This window comes from Dermacentor albipictus, chromosome 6 (assembly GCF_038994185.2).
Source record: "Dermacentor albipictus isolate Rhodes 1998 colony chromosome 6, USDA_Dalb.pri_finalv2, whole genome shotgun sequence".
Classification (NCBI taxonomy): Eukaryota; Metazoa; Arthropoda; class Arachnida; order Ixodida; family Ixodidae; genus Dermacentor; species Dermacentor albipictus.
Window position 1 is genome coordinate 53,489,308 of NC_091826.1, and position 16,024 is coordinate 53,505,331.

At 46.1% G+C, this 16,024-nt stretch overlaps 1 protein-coding gene across 1 annotated transcript in view; it reads right to left on the bottom strand.

Annotated features, from left to right (window-relative positions):
• Nucleotides 1-16,024, bottom strand: part of LOC135906893 (protein lifeguard 1-like) — a 52,646-nt gene that overhangs the window by 9,316 nt on the left and 27,306 nt on the right. The window contains exons 6-8 of the mRNA XM_065438528.1: nt 14,660-14,697; nt 8,413-8,458; nt 3,607-3,648 (exon numbers count right to left, since the gene is read on the bottom strand). Of these exons, the coding sequence (XP_065294600.1) occupies nt 3,607-3,648; nt 8,413-8,458; nt 14,660-14,697 (126 nt within the window). The remainder of the gene's footprint in view (nt 1-3,606; nt 3,649-8,412; nt 8,459-14,659; nt 14,698-16,024) is intronic.

Genomic DNA, 16,024 nt, shown 5'->3' on the forward strand with positions numbered 1-16,024 from the left:
TGCGATGCTCTACCAATTGAGCTACCGCGGCGGCGTTTCCCCATCCACTTTCTTGGGTATTTACGTGTACTAGTAGAACCCTGGGAGTGTTAGCCAGCGCCCCCACTCACAGACCTTGGCGGCGGACGTGGAACGTCTTTTTTGCCGCAGGCGTCACGAGAACGTGATCTTTTCGGGTGAAGGCAACTGGTCAATAAACCCACATATGCTACCTGAAGGCATCAATGTTGCCGGATTCGAGACCCTCGTTAAGTAATAAACGAGAAGAAAGGGGGTTAACCGAGGGGCCCGATAATTATTAGTCATATAATGAGAAGCCAACAAACACTGACACCAAGTACAACATAGGGGAAATTGCATGTGCTTAATAAATGAAATAAAGTAATGATAAATTAATGGAAATTAAGGTGGATGAAAAACAACTTGCCGCAGGTGGGAACCGAACCCACAACCTTCGCATGTCGTGAAGGTTGTGGGTTCGGTTCCCACCTGCGGCAAGTTGTTTTTTCATCCACCTTAATTTCCATTAATTTATCATTACTTTATTTCATTTATTAAGCACATGCAATTTCCCCTATGTTGTACTTGGTGTCAGTGTTTGTTGGCTTCTCATTATATGACTAATAATTATCGGGCCCCTCGGTTAACCCCCTTTCTTCTCGTTTATTACTTAACGAGGGTCTCGAATCCGGCAACATTGATGCCTTCAGGTAGCATATGTGGGTTTATTGACCAGTTGCCTTCACCCGAAAAGATCACGTTCTCGTGACGCCTGCGGCAAAAAAGACGTTCCACGTCCGCCGCCAAGGTCTGTGAGTGGGGGCGCTGGCTAACACTCCCAGGGTTCTACTAGTACACGTAAATACCCAAGAAAGTGGATGGGGAAACGCCGCCGCGGTAGCTCAATTGGTAGAGCATCGCACGCGACATGCGAAGGTTGTGGGTTCGGTTCCCACCTGCGGCAAGTTGTTTTTTCATCCACCTTAATTTCCATTAATTTATCATCACTTTATTTCATTTATTAAGCACATGTAATTTCCCCTATGTTGTACTTGGTGTCAGTGTTTGTTGGCTTCTCATTATATGACTAATAATTATCGGGCCCCTCGGTTAACCCCCTTTCTTCTCGTTTATTACTTAACGAGGGTCTCAAATCCGGCAACATTGATGCCTTCAGGTAGCATATGTGGGTTTATTGACCAGTTGCCTTCACCCGAAAAGATCACGTTCTCGTGACGCCTGCGGCAAAAAAGACGTTCCACGTCCGCCGCCAAGGTCTGTGAGTGGGGGCGCTGGCTAACACTCCCAGGGTTCTACTAGTACACGTAAATACCCAAGAAAGTGGATGGGGAAACGCCGCCGCGGTAGCTCAATTGGTAGAGCATCGCACGCGACATGCGAAGGTTGTGGGTTCGGTTCCCACCTGCGGCAAGTTGTTTTTTCATCCACCTTAATTTCCATTAATTTATCATTACTTTATTTCATTCATTAAGCACATGCAATTTCCCCTATGTTGTACTTGGTGTCAGTGTTTGTTGGCTTCTCATTATATGACTAATAATTATCGGGCCCCTCGGTTAACCCCCTTTCTTCTCGTTTATATATATATATATATATATATATATATATATATATATATATATATATATATATATATATATATATATATAAGAGTGTTAGTTATATATGGATGCTGTAAAACATACATGATAAATCTACCTTTTTCGGACGACACATGAGCAGTTGTCTTCCTGGGCGGCTTTACTTTTTCAGCTTTCTTATGCAAGACTTATGTTTGCTCGTTCATTCAAATTATAGTTCAAAGCTATCATATCTGGCTCTCATAAGCTTATATCTGCTCTGCCTATTTTACGATTCAGTTTATTTCTCGAGACGCTTGATCTCAATGGACAACTTGCGCTAGGTGGATGGTGGAAAACAATAAAGAAGCCACTGATTCTCGTTGCGCGCGGGTGAGCCGGAGCACACGTGTGTGCGCAGAATGTAACTGGCATTGCTGCACCGGTCACACAGCTGCAACCGCGGACGTAATGCAAACAGTGTGGAAAGCACCTTGATATGCCACGCGCTTCACAGAATTTTCTGCGCCGGCGTCAGACGTCGCGTCACCGGAAAGAATTTTCAACCACGCACGCCCTCCATGTGGCGCAAGGAAACTGCTGAAGTAATCTAATTCCTCCTGGTGAAATACGTCAAAATAAATCGTAAAGTACCACTTACGCACAACATACAGACATGATAGTGTCGGATTGCAATTTGATTACACGAGAAAACATAATTCTGTTACGGGAAAACTCAACCAGAAACCGCTTTTAGCGCGATAGCGTTTTCCAGCTGCTGTTTGTGGTCCGGCTTAGTAGGAGCGGCGCGGCGTCCTCGGTTCCATGCGCACCATCAAAAAAAAAAGAAAAGAACTACGAAGCTCGCCTTCGTGCATAGCGTTCGTCGCTGCAGCGTTTCCTGGTGAACATTACGGTTACATAAGCTGCAGTTGCCCCGATGCGTGAGAAGCACTCAGTGATCTTTGTATGGTATCGCGTTCCACTGTTGAAGGCGAAGCATAACAGGAAGGTTGAGTTTATTGGCGCATAAGCAACTAAGGCCATCATGCACTAATCGCAACCTATATATAAGAGGAAGCTTTGCTCCGGTGCTCCTATCTAAATACATGTAAAAGGAGAATTCGTTTTTCTCGGCAGCAACTGCACCAAGTTTGACGAGGTTTGTTGCATTTACAAGAAAAACTTTAAACGTATGTTGACCAGTAGTTGCGAAATTTCGATTGAGGCTGTAAATTTTTTATTAAAAATGGGAAAAAATCGAAAATCTTCAGGAAACGAAACCATCAGATTTACAACTCTGCAACTCAGCAAGGAAAAATGATATTTCAATTTTATGAATTGCATCTGATAGCACATATAAAGCGAACAAAATTGATTTGTTGCATATGAATCCACAAAATTCGGTAATACGGAAATAGAGCTTTTGCAGAACCCTTGTGCACAACGTAACAAATTAACCTACAATATAATTTGACACATCAAATTTGTCCACTTTGAACGATCTAATGGGTGTCGTTTACAGAACCGCGATATCTGTTCTTGATTCAGAGCTATTAATTTGTAAACTTCGTTCGTCTGTCTTTCGAACTGGCGAATACATTAATATTCATTTAAGAAAATTCAGGTCTTAAATCGAAATTCCGCGTCTGACAATCACTACAATTTAACTTTGTCTCTCTAATGTAACAAATTTCATTAAAATTGGTCCAGGCGTGTTCTCTGAAACGCGCTTTTGCAATTTACATGCATTTGAACAGGCCGCATAGGAGCTGGGCCTGAGCTAAAGATTCCACTTAGGCGTCCTTCAAATTTTCCTTTTGCGTGTTATGCAGCACGAGGGCAATGGTGATTTAAAGTGAGATCATGGCCTCAGACATGGCGCGCTAAAGTGTAATTATGGAGCCTACCTAAGAACGGCGGTCATGTAAGCTGCTCAGGTTTTGCCTGTGCGCGCTTTCTCTAAGTGGCTTAGGGCCAATTCATTTCCGAAAGAAAAAAAGAAAGAGTACAAAATCGATCTTACGGCTGTTTGCATCGCAAAAATCGTCAGCAGGATGAACACTGTCTGTGAAGAGAAAAAGAGATGCGCGGTCCCGTTAGGCTCTCGCAGGGCAATAAAGGCCAAAAGTGCACATTCTAGCAATACGTTCTCTTCTAAAGCTAGGACTACAGCAGCTCATCGCGCCGAATGCAGCCTTATTCAAAAAAGCAATTTCGTCATTGCGATGCGCACAACTGGGTCTTGTTTTGGTCTACAACATTTGTTGCAAAAAAATTAAGGGAAAAACGTGAACTGAAGCGACGTCTGAAACTGACGTCAGAATGGCAGCGATCAACCAATGGGAAGGTCAGTGTACGACTAAGCATGCTAGAGAGTTCTTGCGTAGCGGTGGGAAGATATAAATGCACACGCACGCCGCTATGCAGGCAGACATATTACTGTCCCTATATAATAATGCCTTTTTTTAGACCATACATAGTTTTTATATAAAATTTAATGACTGCAGAGAACGCGGCGTGTTTACAGGCGGGTTCCTGGGCGAGGTGGACTACTTTGTCGCTGATAACGTGAATTTCAGTCGAATAATTAACAAAGTAATAATTAGCTGTTTTATTGCCTTGGGGGCAGTCGTCTAAATGGCACATTTTAAGGCAGTCACATTTGAATGATCGCCCGCGTTTTAAAAACGCTCGAAATCGCACGTAGTTCGGGATATTCGTGATCTATTTTCGAAGCACCATCGAGGCACTGTCGAGACGAGCGGGACCCGCTGCGCGTCAGACTTCAGCGCCCCGTACAGAAATGCGGGACGAAGTTTGAATACGAGCATGTCGCGGCAAAGGCCGACCCGGCACCAAGCCGTGCATGCTTTCCAGGTCTCTAACAATCCTTACAGACTCACAAACGGCGTGCCGCAACTACCTACGCGGCAGAATAGGACACGGAGCGCTCCGCATACTCCGCTCCGGAGACCACATAACACGGCGACAACCAAAAGAAGAACCAATTAGGCATACGATAGTATGGACACCGGGACACACGGGATTGGCTGGAAACCAAGAGGCGGACAGGATAGCTCGAGAGTACACTTATTACCGAGCATCCCACGTAGGCGACCTCGAGGGGACCTAACCTGTACCCCAAGACTATTCAGCGATACTAAATTGCTACAAGGGCTGCAGAAAGCGGTATCCACCAACGCACAACACCCTTAGCAGAGAGGACTTTGTCGCGTGGAGGCATCTACAAACGGGCTCGTACCCGAAGCTAAACGTACTCAGCCAAATGTATCCCACACAATGCAATGACAAATGCCCCTGGTGCCACGAAACACCCACGCTGTATCACATAACGTGGGCATACCAGAAGGTAGCCGTGGTACCCGTTATACCAAACCCGAGTGCGTAGCAATGGGAGGGATTGCTCTCCAGGGATCGCCGGCTCGACCAAGAAGGTCTGACTTGGCGACCACAACCGGCAGCAGCATCCAGCGGAGCCCTGTACTAAGGGCAACTGACCGTTGTGCAAGAAGATGGAAGAAGCCATTTGAAGACCGCAGAAGACCAGCGAATCTAGAGCTCAATAAAGTTTTTCACTCACTCACTCACTCCAGGCAAAGCGTGCCGTATTATAATGGCTGCCGTGACTGGCCGAGGCGTTCTGCTTTGAAGCTCCTCGAGCGTGTCGTATTGCAGCCACATTGAACTTACTTAGCTGCTGGTGCAGTGTTGTGAGAGATGTCATAGTTAACGTGAAGCCTTCTTTCTTTTATATTGAGGGTGGCGGGGGGGGAGGGGGAGGGGTGAAGCGAGAACACATGCGTGGCACAATAACGTATGCCTGTCTAACGTGATGTTGATGTATGGCGTTTAATGGCGCAAGGGTAAGCTATCGCAAGAGAGCGCCGTGACATAACATGATATTGGATTGTTTAATATATGTGAAATGATCAAAAAAGAAATTATGGGTGTGTACGTGCCAAGACCACTTTCTAATTGTGAGGCGCGCCGCAGTGGAGGACTCCGGAAATTTCAACCACCTGGGGTTCTTTAACGGACACCTAAATCTAATTACACGGGTGCTTTCGCCCCTATCGAATTGCGGCCGCCGTGGTCGGGATCCGATCCCGCGACCTCGTGCTGAGAAGCCCAACACCATAGCCACTTAGCAACCACGGCGGGTATGAAACGATTAAATTGAGTTGCAAATGTAGATGCGATGTGGCTGTAAGGATGCCTGAAAACGGGTCGCTGTAAACTGCGTAAATATATATAAGCATCAAAGTAATGAAAATGACTCGCGATAAAATCAAAGGGGGGGGATATAAGTTTCGATATGAAGAACTGATATAAAAGGATGCGGACAAGCGCCCCTGCCTCCACATGGCTCTTGAAATAAAGAACGTGCTCTACAAACTTATGTCAGTGCAGCCACAGCTTCAAAGGCGAGGCTGTGCTGCACACGGCCCGGCCAAACGGTTTCTAAGATGTTAACTTCATCTAAAAAGCTAAAAACTGTTTGCAGGTCAAAAAGCGGTTCGTCACTAAGAAAAATATGCTGAGTGAACCGTAATACGCTGATGATACGTAGAATGAAAGTGCACTTTACGCTCAGTTTCTATTTCCCTGCACTGGACGAGGACGTGGAGAGCTCTAAGTCTGTCGCCGCAACTTCGACATGAGCGAGGATCACTTCCACTCAGTAGGTAAGAGTGGGTGCCGGAGGCATGACCTATTCTTAATCGACAAAGAAACGCTTCCTGGTATCGTGTTGTTTTCTCCGATATACAGTGCCCTAATTTAGGTTCGATCAAGTGCAGTTTATTGGATATCTGGGAGTCCCACTCTTCTTGCCAGTGCTTCTGCAGCTTGTGACGTAAGTATGGTTTAAGGTCCGTGGATGGAATGGGCATGTTTGCGTCGGTGTCGCTAAAAGCTACTGAGGTGGCGTTCTCGCCAGTAGCTTCATTGCCCTTTATACCACTCTGGCCAGGCACCCAGCAAAGTATAATGACTTGTTTATCCATATAAGCAGCGCGCAGCAATGCATATAGTTGGTTAAAAACATTGTTCCTACATTCTCGTCAACTCATTAGGGCTCCTAACACACTCAATGAGTCTGTAAACACAACTCTAGTGATATTTGTTTGTTTAATGTGCTTAACTGCAAAGAGGGTCGTGTATGCGTCTGCCGTAAAAATTGTTGTATATGGATTCAGTGTAGCGGATATTAAAAACGATGGTCCTAGAGCTGCGTAAGCAACACCAGGAGGAGACTTCGAAGCACATGCATAAAATTGAGCACAGGAGTACTTCGCCCTTACGTTCAAGAAAATGCGAATGTATATGTGCCTCAGCTGCTTGTTTCGGTAATTCAAAGAGATGTCACACTGGATAGCCTGCCGCTCCCATGGAGGGTGGTGGAAGCCGAGTAAGGGCCATTAGGACATTCTCCAAAAGAGGGACGCCTGTTTCTTCGACAGTGCTTTGACCTTGATTCGTTGTACTTGTGTTACGTTTTATTCTTTCCAGCCCTCTAGGAGCTCTTCGGTCAAAGCGAAGAGGTCTCCGTCAGAAATTACACATTTGAATGTGTTCATCGATTGGTGTTGGTTGACTGTGATTTGTACATTGATTTGTGATTTGTACGTCTTTTTATGCTGTTTCTGATCGGGAACCTCGAGGAGGAGGTCGCCGCTGGCCATTTTCGTTACCTTGTAGCTGTGACCTGGTTCATCAAATAGAAATTTGGAAACCGTGAAGGGAGGAAACATTCTTGTGTGTCTTTTCAGGGTTTTCACTATGCATGACGTGGAATCGTGGGAAGGTTTCTTTGCGTTGACCAAAAATGGGGAGGATTTCTTCGGTGCACCCTCTTCTGGTAAAAGGGCAATCAGGCAGACGGCGCAAGAACGATCAATCCATAAATAGTTGTTTAATTTAGTAGGCTACGCCAGCCACCCACCACCAAGCCCAACAAGGGGACGCTACGATACCCGAAGGAAATGCAGACGCCAGCTGTGCGTAGCTACTACAGCCTAATATAATAGACCCAAGGATGGATAAGCTATGCTAGGTCAACCCTTGCTGCCTGGAACATTGGAAGTAAAACGAAGTGAAGAGGAGACAAGACAGATGGAAAGTGAGAGAGAAATACTAAGGTTGGAGGGAGGTAGAGACAGGAAAAGGCAACTACCGATTTCCCCCAGGTGGGTGAGTCGGGGGTGCCGTCTACGTGAAGCAGAGGCCAAAGAGGTGTGTTGTCTTCACCGGGACGCCTTAATGGTCCGAACACTCGGCATTGTCTGAACCCCCAGGAACCTCCTTTCCGCAGACATGGCTAAGACGCGCACGGTTAGACGCGGGAGGGTCCAATCCTCACGTCCTCGCGTACGTGGTGCCGCAACGCACCAAATGACTGCTAACGCATACGCCCCTGCGGGACGCCTGTCTAAGGTGCTTTGGGGCGGCATTGTTCTATAAAATGCTACTATCAGCCTTGCTGCGAGCGGCCATGCCTCTGCTGAGACGAAAATCTATCAACGGCAGTATGTTTACCGGTAACCTTAAGTCGGCTGTTACCACAGACGCACGTTTGCGTAGAACAGTAGTCTTGTGATCACTGCAATAAAATCCAATGAATTTTTTTCAGTGGACATACTTTTCCGAGGTGTGACCACAAATACTGCCTTCGACATCCACATTTTCTGGCATTCTCGTGTACGTTTACGCTATTGTATCTCTGTTATGCTAATTTCCCCTCTTGTCAATCGTAACGTAAATCTAAAAATGATGGGTGTTCCATGCGAACACGCCTTTCATGACTCACCGCTGTCACTGCTACTGCCATGAAAACTTCGTCGCGCTTGTGAAACCTGGAAAAGAAAACGTGATCCCAAATCACATGCACTTCCGTTTCATTTTTAGTGCTGACAATGCTGTACAAGCTAAGCAAGAAATATCCGCAAAATATAGGTGCAAAGAAAAACAGAAACAAAAAGTCGCGGTTTCACCAGAAAGCGGAAGCATTCGTTGCGATAGTAGATAATGACACAGCTATACGCCGTAAGGTTAGTGGATTTGTATTGTAGGGCTGGTGTAAGCATTACTAAGCACGTTGTCACGCACGCACAGGCCCACATCTCCCTCAACGACCGCGAACACTGGCTGTTAGAACTGTTAGAACTCTGGCGTGATGAACAACGGCAGCAGCGGTGAGTGAGTGCCCCGTCGTGCTGCCTCTCACTTCAACGCGAAAGAGGCATGCAATAACACAACGTACACCCGTGAGCAAAGATATACGGCCCAGCGATTGCGCGATAAAGTAAATTTTTTACACAGCCTCTGAATCTAAATCGAAACTGAGGACCGCAGTCCAAACTTTGCATTGGGAACTCTCCAGTTTACTCGTCAATTTCACTTTGTGCACGCGAATGGCAAAGAAATTTAATTTTTATGCGTTGCATATTGCAATCACTCAGTTCAGCCCTTGGGCGCGGCCGGGCAGCCACCATTGACCTTTAGCGCAACCACGGGACGTGACGTCCGTACAGCCGGAGGAAAAGCTGGGCCTCAACTCGCGCAATATGCAACGCATTCTTGGCTTGACCAAGCTAAGCCTGGCCATTCTCTTTTGGAGACCCTGTGGTCCGTATACTTTCGCTCATGGGTGTACACGATGCCATCAGCTACCTCGTGTCTCAGCGTTCGAGCCCACTGCAGCGTAGCTCCAAGCTGTAGACGCGTGCGGCCGCACTTAGCCGCACTGTGCGCGGCCACGGCCGGATTGGAGGCTGAGCCGCAGGCTACGTTGCCCCGCCCCTCTTCGCCGCCTTCCCTGTTGTGCGCAAAGGTCTCCTCTGCCCTCCCTAGCCCGTGCGAGGGATCGGCGTGCACCCTCACTGCTTTCCTTCCTTGTGGGCGCCGCACCAAGCCAGCATCCTTCTCGGCTTACTGTCGCGCGCTTTCCCTTGCACTATACAGCACACGGCGTGCGTGCGCGATGTCATCACACTTTGACTTTATAAAGAACATCACGGCGACGCCGACGCCGGAAATTCGCCTGGATGGCCCATAGAATTGCTGCCGCACTCAAGGAAACCTCTGCGTCTATAGAGCAAGCCAACAAACTTTCACGGCGCCACGCAAGCGCCATGGTTTTAAGGCCTATTTTTTGCAACGTGACTATAAGCGCTTGTCTTTCAACCACGTATACAGTATCATAGAGCTACACTAGAGGGGACTGTGGCCCTATTGTCTGCGGTAGCTGCAAGCAGGGCAGTTTAGCCAGCGTGGGAATGCTGGGAAGTAAATGGAATTGCCTGTAGTTCGTCCTTCTGGCTTTGAGCAGCTTCGTGGCTTTGCATCTAGTCATCTTCAAGAAAGTACTGCGACGTAAGCAATTCAATGAGGGATATTGAAGTTGTCCGACAGCAGGATTCGAACAACGGATCTTTAGCACAGTAGCCTGACGTTGAAACCATTATGCTACAGGCGCATGGACAAGCGAAACCGTTGCGATCAGCAGTGATTACGCGTGTTTGTAGCGTCTTACTGCGCGATGGATGAAAAAAAAGGTATTGATTGCTTTGAAATGTTGGGCCAGTGAAGGCAGATAAAGCGTAATAAACGAAGCCACAAGCACGAAACTCAGATAAATATATATAGTGAAAAGCACCCCCGTGGTGTCTAAACGATCACAGTGCCAGAGTTTTGGCTGGTAATTAGTGTAGAAACCTCTGCTTTTTAACTGGCAGCAAAATAACTTGAATGCTTGCGTGCTTCCTTCCAGGTTTATTTATTTATTTATTATACCCTCAAGGTACGGTTGTACATTGCAGAGGGGAGGGGCAAGGTAAAAAGAGATGCAAATCACACAATAGTTGATTATATAAAAAAATCAATACCAAGAAGCAAAAAATTTCGAAGAAACCGCCTAAGCTAAACACATGGAAGTCAATAATTAATGAAAAGAACAAGGAAAAATAAGGAAGGAAGGCAACAACATGGCAAAAACATCGTATACAAAATGATACGAATAGTAAACAGAAACTTGTAAGCGTGGCAAGAATACATGGTGTCACAAAAAAAAAGAAAGGAAAGAAAGAAAAGAACATACCATATAAAAATACAAGCCATAACTTAAAATTATGGCACAAGAGCAGTTATTATACATAACAATCAAGCGAAATAATAATTTATAACATGATATCTTGAAGCGTGGTTTTAACGATATTGGAGTCAGTTATGCTTGTAAGTATTCTTTCATTGTATTCTTTCATTTTTTTGAAATCTTAAAGCGTTCGTTTGTTTTACCATAAGCAATGCCAGTGTCTGAATTGGTCAAATAAATCTGGAGTCCTCCGCTATTTATGACGTCGCGTATATTGTCCGCAGTGTAGCTTTACGGCGTCCTACGAAGGAACAATTATCCCACGATAAGGTTAATAAAAATCAGTAGGTATTATTGGTTCGCATCAAGCGGCACTAAAATGATCGCTCTGCTCCACCATGCACACTATATATCGTCCGCTCAACTGTTTCTTATCCCGTTTAAGGCGCGATAACACGCCTTAAACCTTCGAGCAAAGAGGTTGAGTGCAGGCTGAGGCAGATGACAGCGAATTAACTAACAAGAAAGAAGATCCGCACATGTTTGTTTTTTGTTGCCGCTTGCCACGAGTACAATCGACGGCAACTTTGTATGACAGTTACTTTAAGTCTATCTTAGGATAACTGAGGACTTTGTTATCGGTAGCTGTTTCTCAACAAAGTTCTGCATTACAGGCCGGGATTTTCCGTGTCCACGTGTGCGGTCCTCACACAAAAATATCGACCAATCCCGGAGACAGTGCAAAGAAGCGGGAAGCGCACGGTTTGCTGCTCCTCCAAAAGGCAGCTCATGACGTCATCAAGATACATCCCCACTTGAGGAAGACGTCATGTATGACGGGATGACCTCATTGTATTACATTATCAGGTGATGTCCCCACGTGATGATGTCGTTCTTCTCCCATATTGGAATTACAGTCCGAAGCCATCGTGTCTGCAGCTTGTGCGTAAGTCGTACTTTACGAATTATCTGACGCAATTTAGTTTGAAAAAATTGAATTACTTAAGTGCGGCAGAGTGCCTAGAGGGATGAGTAGGTATGCTGCACTTTGGCACACGTGCATGCGTGCGTGATGTACGTCACTTGTGGTGATGGTACTTGCATAACGTAGGAACAGTTTCACTGCACCTCCCCAATGGCAGAGTGGAATGGAGGTGGACCTTTCACTTTTAAGCGAAACAACTGTGGGTCCAATCTACACGCAATAACTTCTGGTTGGAAATGATGAATGCAGTAACTGATACCAAATGAAGCAGCGTACTCTCCTTCCAAAGTATTCTCAAATCCACGACCGCGCTAAAAATAATTATGCTACTTGTTCATGTAAAGTAGTGTGTGTCTCAGTTTGCAGGAGCTCGACGCGTAATGACGTCACCACACACCGGTTCGCTCCTGGCCCGTGTATCGTTACCATGTAACACACGACTGAAACGAGAAGCAGCTCACGCCGCCCTCTCGTTCATATATTTTTATGGTGTATTCCCAGTCTGGTCAACAGTGGAGGCAGTGTACGTAGACGGCAAAGGAGACCGCTGACGACAGCTTCGAGCCGAAGCATTGAAACGTGTCTGGAACCGTCTAGACGACGATCGCAAGGCGCCTCGGCGAGGTGAAGCCAGCGGGCGTCGACAAGAAGACACTATGGAAAGTATATAATATTTCTGAAATTTCAATGTTATTGCGTGTGCGAATAGTAAAAAAAACGTCTAAAAAAAAGAACCGCCCCCTGTGCAGGATAACGCCTACGCTCGCCGCCGGAACGGGCGACTAAGAGCTTCGCTGTTTAAATCATAGCTTCGGTTATTGGAATAGGTGACGGAGCCGTTAGCGCAGCATATAGCCTCATCCTTTTAGGCCCTTCGCGTGGCGTAAGAGCGTTATTAAACTATTTGAATTTATCGAAGTTCGTCAGACAATTCGAAAAGTTCCCTTAAGCCCAACCTGCAGGCACAATAGCATCGGACTGTAATTCGAATATACGAAAAACACAATTCTTTTATGCGGAAACTCAAGCACACAGCCTTCCAGCTGCCGTTTGTTTTTGTGCGAGCCAAATCCCGCCCGCGGACACGAAAAATACCAACCAATTAGAGGTTAACAGTATTGCTGTAAAACACGATGCGACTTACAGTAAGCGCATAGGAACCCGTGACTACGCGTTCTTGTGCGCAGACGACCTTGCCATCTCATTTCTAAGCATTCTGCTAAGAATTTCAATTGAATTCTGAGGTTTTACGTGCCAGAAACACTATTTGATTATGAGGCACGCCAAAGTGGGGGACTCTGGATTGATTTCGACCACCTGGGGACTTTAACGTACCTCCAATGCACGAGACACGGGCATTTTTGCATTTCACCCCCACATAAATGCGGCCGCCACGGCCGGGATTTGATCCCGCGACCTCGTGCTTAGCAGCGCGAAACCGCAGCCGCTAAGCCGTCATCTTGGTTGGAAAGCACCGTAGCTGGCATCGTTTCTGAATTGCGTTCTGTCTTGGCGAAGACGTCTTCTTTGATGACTGCAGCTTATTTGTGCAGAAGACGAGGACGAAGGAGAGGCTGAGGCATAGAGTTTCTTACAAAATTACTAGAGGGAACTCTGGCGCTGCAGTCGTTGTCCTAACATGGGAATGATGGGAAGTACATGGATTTGTCTGATCTTCGTGCTTATGGATTCAGATGTTCTTGTGGCTTTGTATATTAAACTACATAAATCTTATTGTCGTATATTTCAGCGCAATCTATATTCTTCGAAGTGCAGAAGACGCCGGGAACGCGTACAATTGCTATTAATTGCAACGATTGAGCTTGTCTATGTGACCAAATCGAAACGCACCAAGCGTCTCAAAGCACCGGCATGCCCGCGATAAATTCATAAGTGCGTTTCATTCGCTTGTCGATACATGCATCCGTGGCTTAATGGTTTCAATATCAGGCTTCTGTACTAGAGCCCTGTGTTCGAATCCTGCCGTCGGGCAAATTTTAATGATGCTTATTTAATTATTTATTACGCAATAAACTGTTGAAAATGACGAGTTTACAAAGTCACAAAACCGTTTGAAGCCAAAAAGGACGAAGTTTAGGCAAATCCATGTACTTCCCATAATTCCCATGCTGGGACAACCGCTCCCATTGTAGCTCACGTAGACACTAGCGCCAGAGTTCCCTCTAGTAATTTTGTAGGAAACTCTATGGGCTGAGGCACACGAGCGCAGGCTTGCAAAATTTGTTGTAAGACTGTGCTCGTGTGTGTCAGCTTCTTCTTCGCCCTCATCTTGTGCGCAAAAAAGTCGCATTCATGTTTCCAACATGCCCGAACATCCACCTTAGTGGTCTTCTTTGACGTCCTTCTCAGTGTTGGAACGGGAATGCCGGCTTAGCCGTCTACCTTGCCGTCTACGGTGAGTGCCGGAAGACAGCGTTGGTAGGAAATCGTATTATACGACAGAATCTTTGCTACATGACGAGAGACAATTTCTCTAGGTGTGATGGTGTCACAGTGACGTCGACCCCGCACCGTTCGGTATCTTGAGACCAATCTGAGCTGGGAACTATATTACCATAATCGTTTAAGCAACCTTCACACTTTCCAACTGTGATCGTTTCCTGTGTGAAGAGCATGTGCTAAAGTCGAACTTTGCAAGTATGTACGAGTGCTCCTTTAAGAAAATTAACTCAGTGCGCCTAAGTGTTGCCTCCGAGGTCCATCGCATGGGCGATGAGGTCTAGCAGGTCACGGCTGGAATGGGCAAGATGTCACGAGCGAAATACCAGTGCGGGTGTCGCGGCCATCTGTATTACGCTCGCTATTCTTATCGCCGTGTCGAAATTAGAGCACAATTACGCCAGCCGTTCTCTCGCGCTTACATGCACCTTGCGAACCTTTCGCGATCAACCTATGTCGCCGCTCGCGTGCCTCCGGCGTCGTTAAGCAGAGATGCGCGAAGATTGAGCGCGGACTTACACGCATACGACGGCCAATGCCACCGCTTCGCAGATCGTCTGCAAGAAAAGAAGCGATAGAAATGTGCAAGATTATGGGATTCTAAACCGGGTTTTATCAGATACAATGAAGGTAAGTTTGCACCTCAAGTGATAGAGCCAGCTCTCGAAAACTACGCCGCCAAGGGTGCTGCTTTCTGCGACGGCCAATTTCCTTACCCACAACGCTCGAAAAAATTGTATTGCATGCGACAGGGACCCAGACTACACGTTCGATGAGAGAAACGGTACCGATAAATTATTATACTTAGTTATTACTATTTGCATTAAATGGGTACTAATTCTTGCACACTGGAGCATCTGACACGGGGCTCTAACATACATATCTATTAAGGTGTATTTCACGCAGTTATCGTGTCGGTTGTCGTAGATGTAATCGTGTTTACTTGCTGCGGGAAACGTGGCCCAAAAAGAATACTTCGTTTGCCACCATCAAGGGGTTGGCTTTACACTTAGGAGGTGAAGATGTTATGCAATGGACTAAGTATGCCAAAAGACGAGTTTTTTTGCCGAAAGTTAACAGACTCAAAAGGAAGACACATAAAGACAACACGCGGGCAGCACTTCCAACTGGTCCAACTGGTGAGCTAATGGAAGCTTACTATATAAAAAAGAAAGGTTCAAATTGCATTAGCGATACATCTATCGTGCTCTACAAATAAGAAGAAGATTGTTTGACCGCTGGGTAACGTAAACTTGTGAACAGCCAGCGTATGCGTGTATGTCTATATATATATTCATGGGTCACATCCCAAATTAAACCAGTTGGAAGTGCCGCTTGCGTTGTCTTTATGCGTCTTCCTTTTGTGTCCGTTAACTTGCGGCAAAAGACATGTCTTTTGGTAAGCACTAACTAGGCCAACAAGCAGTCCTGTTGCGACTAAGTATACATAGCCGCACTTTATGCGCCTATAAGGGTGTTAAAAGCTTTAGTGCACACATTGTAAAGAAGCACCCTTTCTTGTCCCTAAACAATATTTATCTATCTAGCATACTTTCCCTCTCTGCAAGGCTGCGAGTCCGGTGCTTTCAGTCACGAATTGCATGCACGTTATCAACGTCGCAATGGGCGCGGTAGGTTACCACGCCCATTCCGTACTTTTGCTCAGATTTTAGTTTCGGCTGGCGCAGTGTGACGTTATAATTGATTGGAAAGTATTGTAAAATGTATTGGCATTTACGACTCTTCGATTCGAAGACGGCAGCGGTTAGGACGCTATTGGATTCGTTATTCGCAAGTTTTGAATATTCGGACGCCTCTACAGTCATCTCACTTCCGCATCCGCCACCGCATTTCGCGCGCTTCATGGACATGGTACCTCTGACA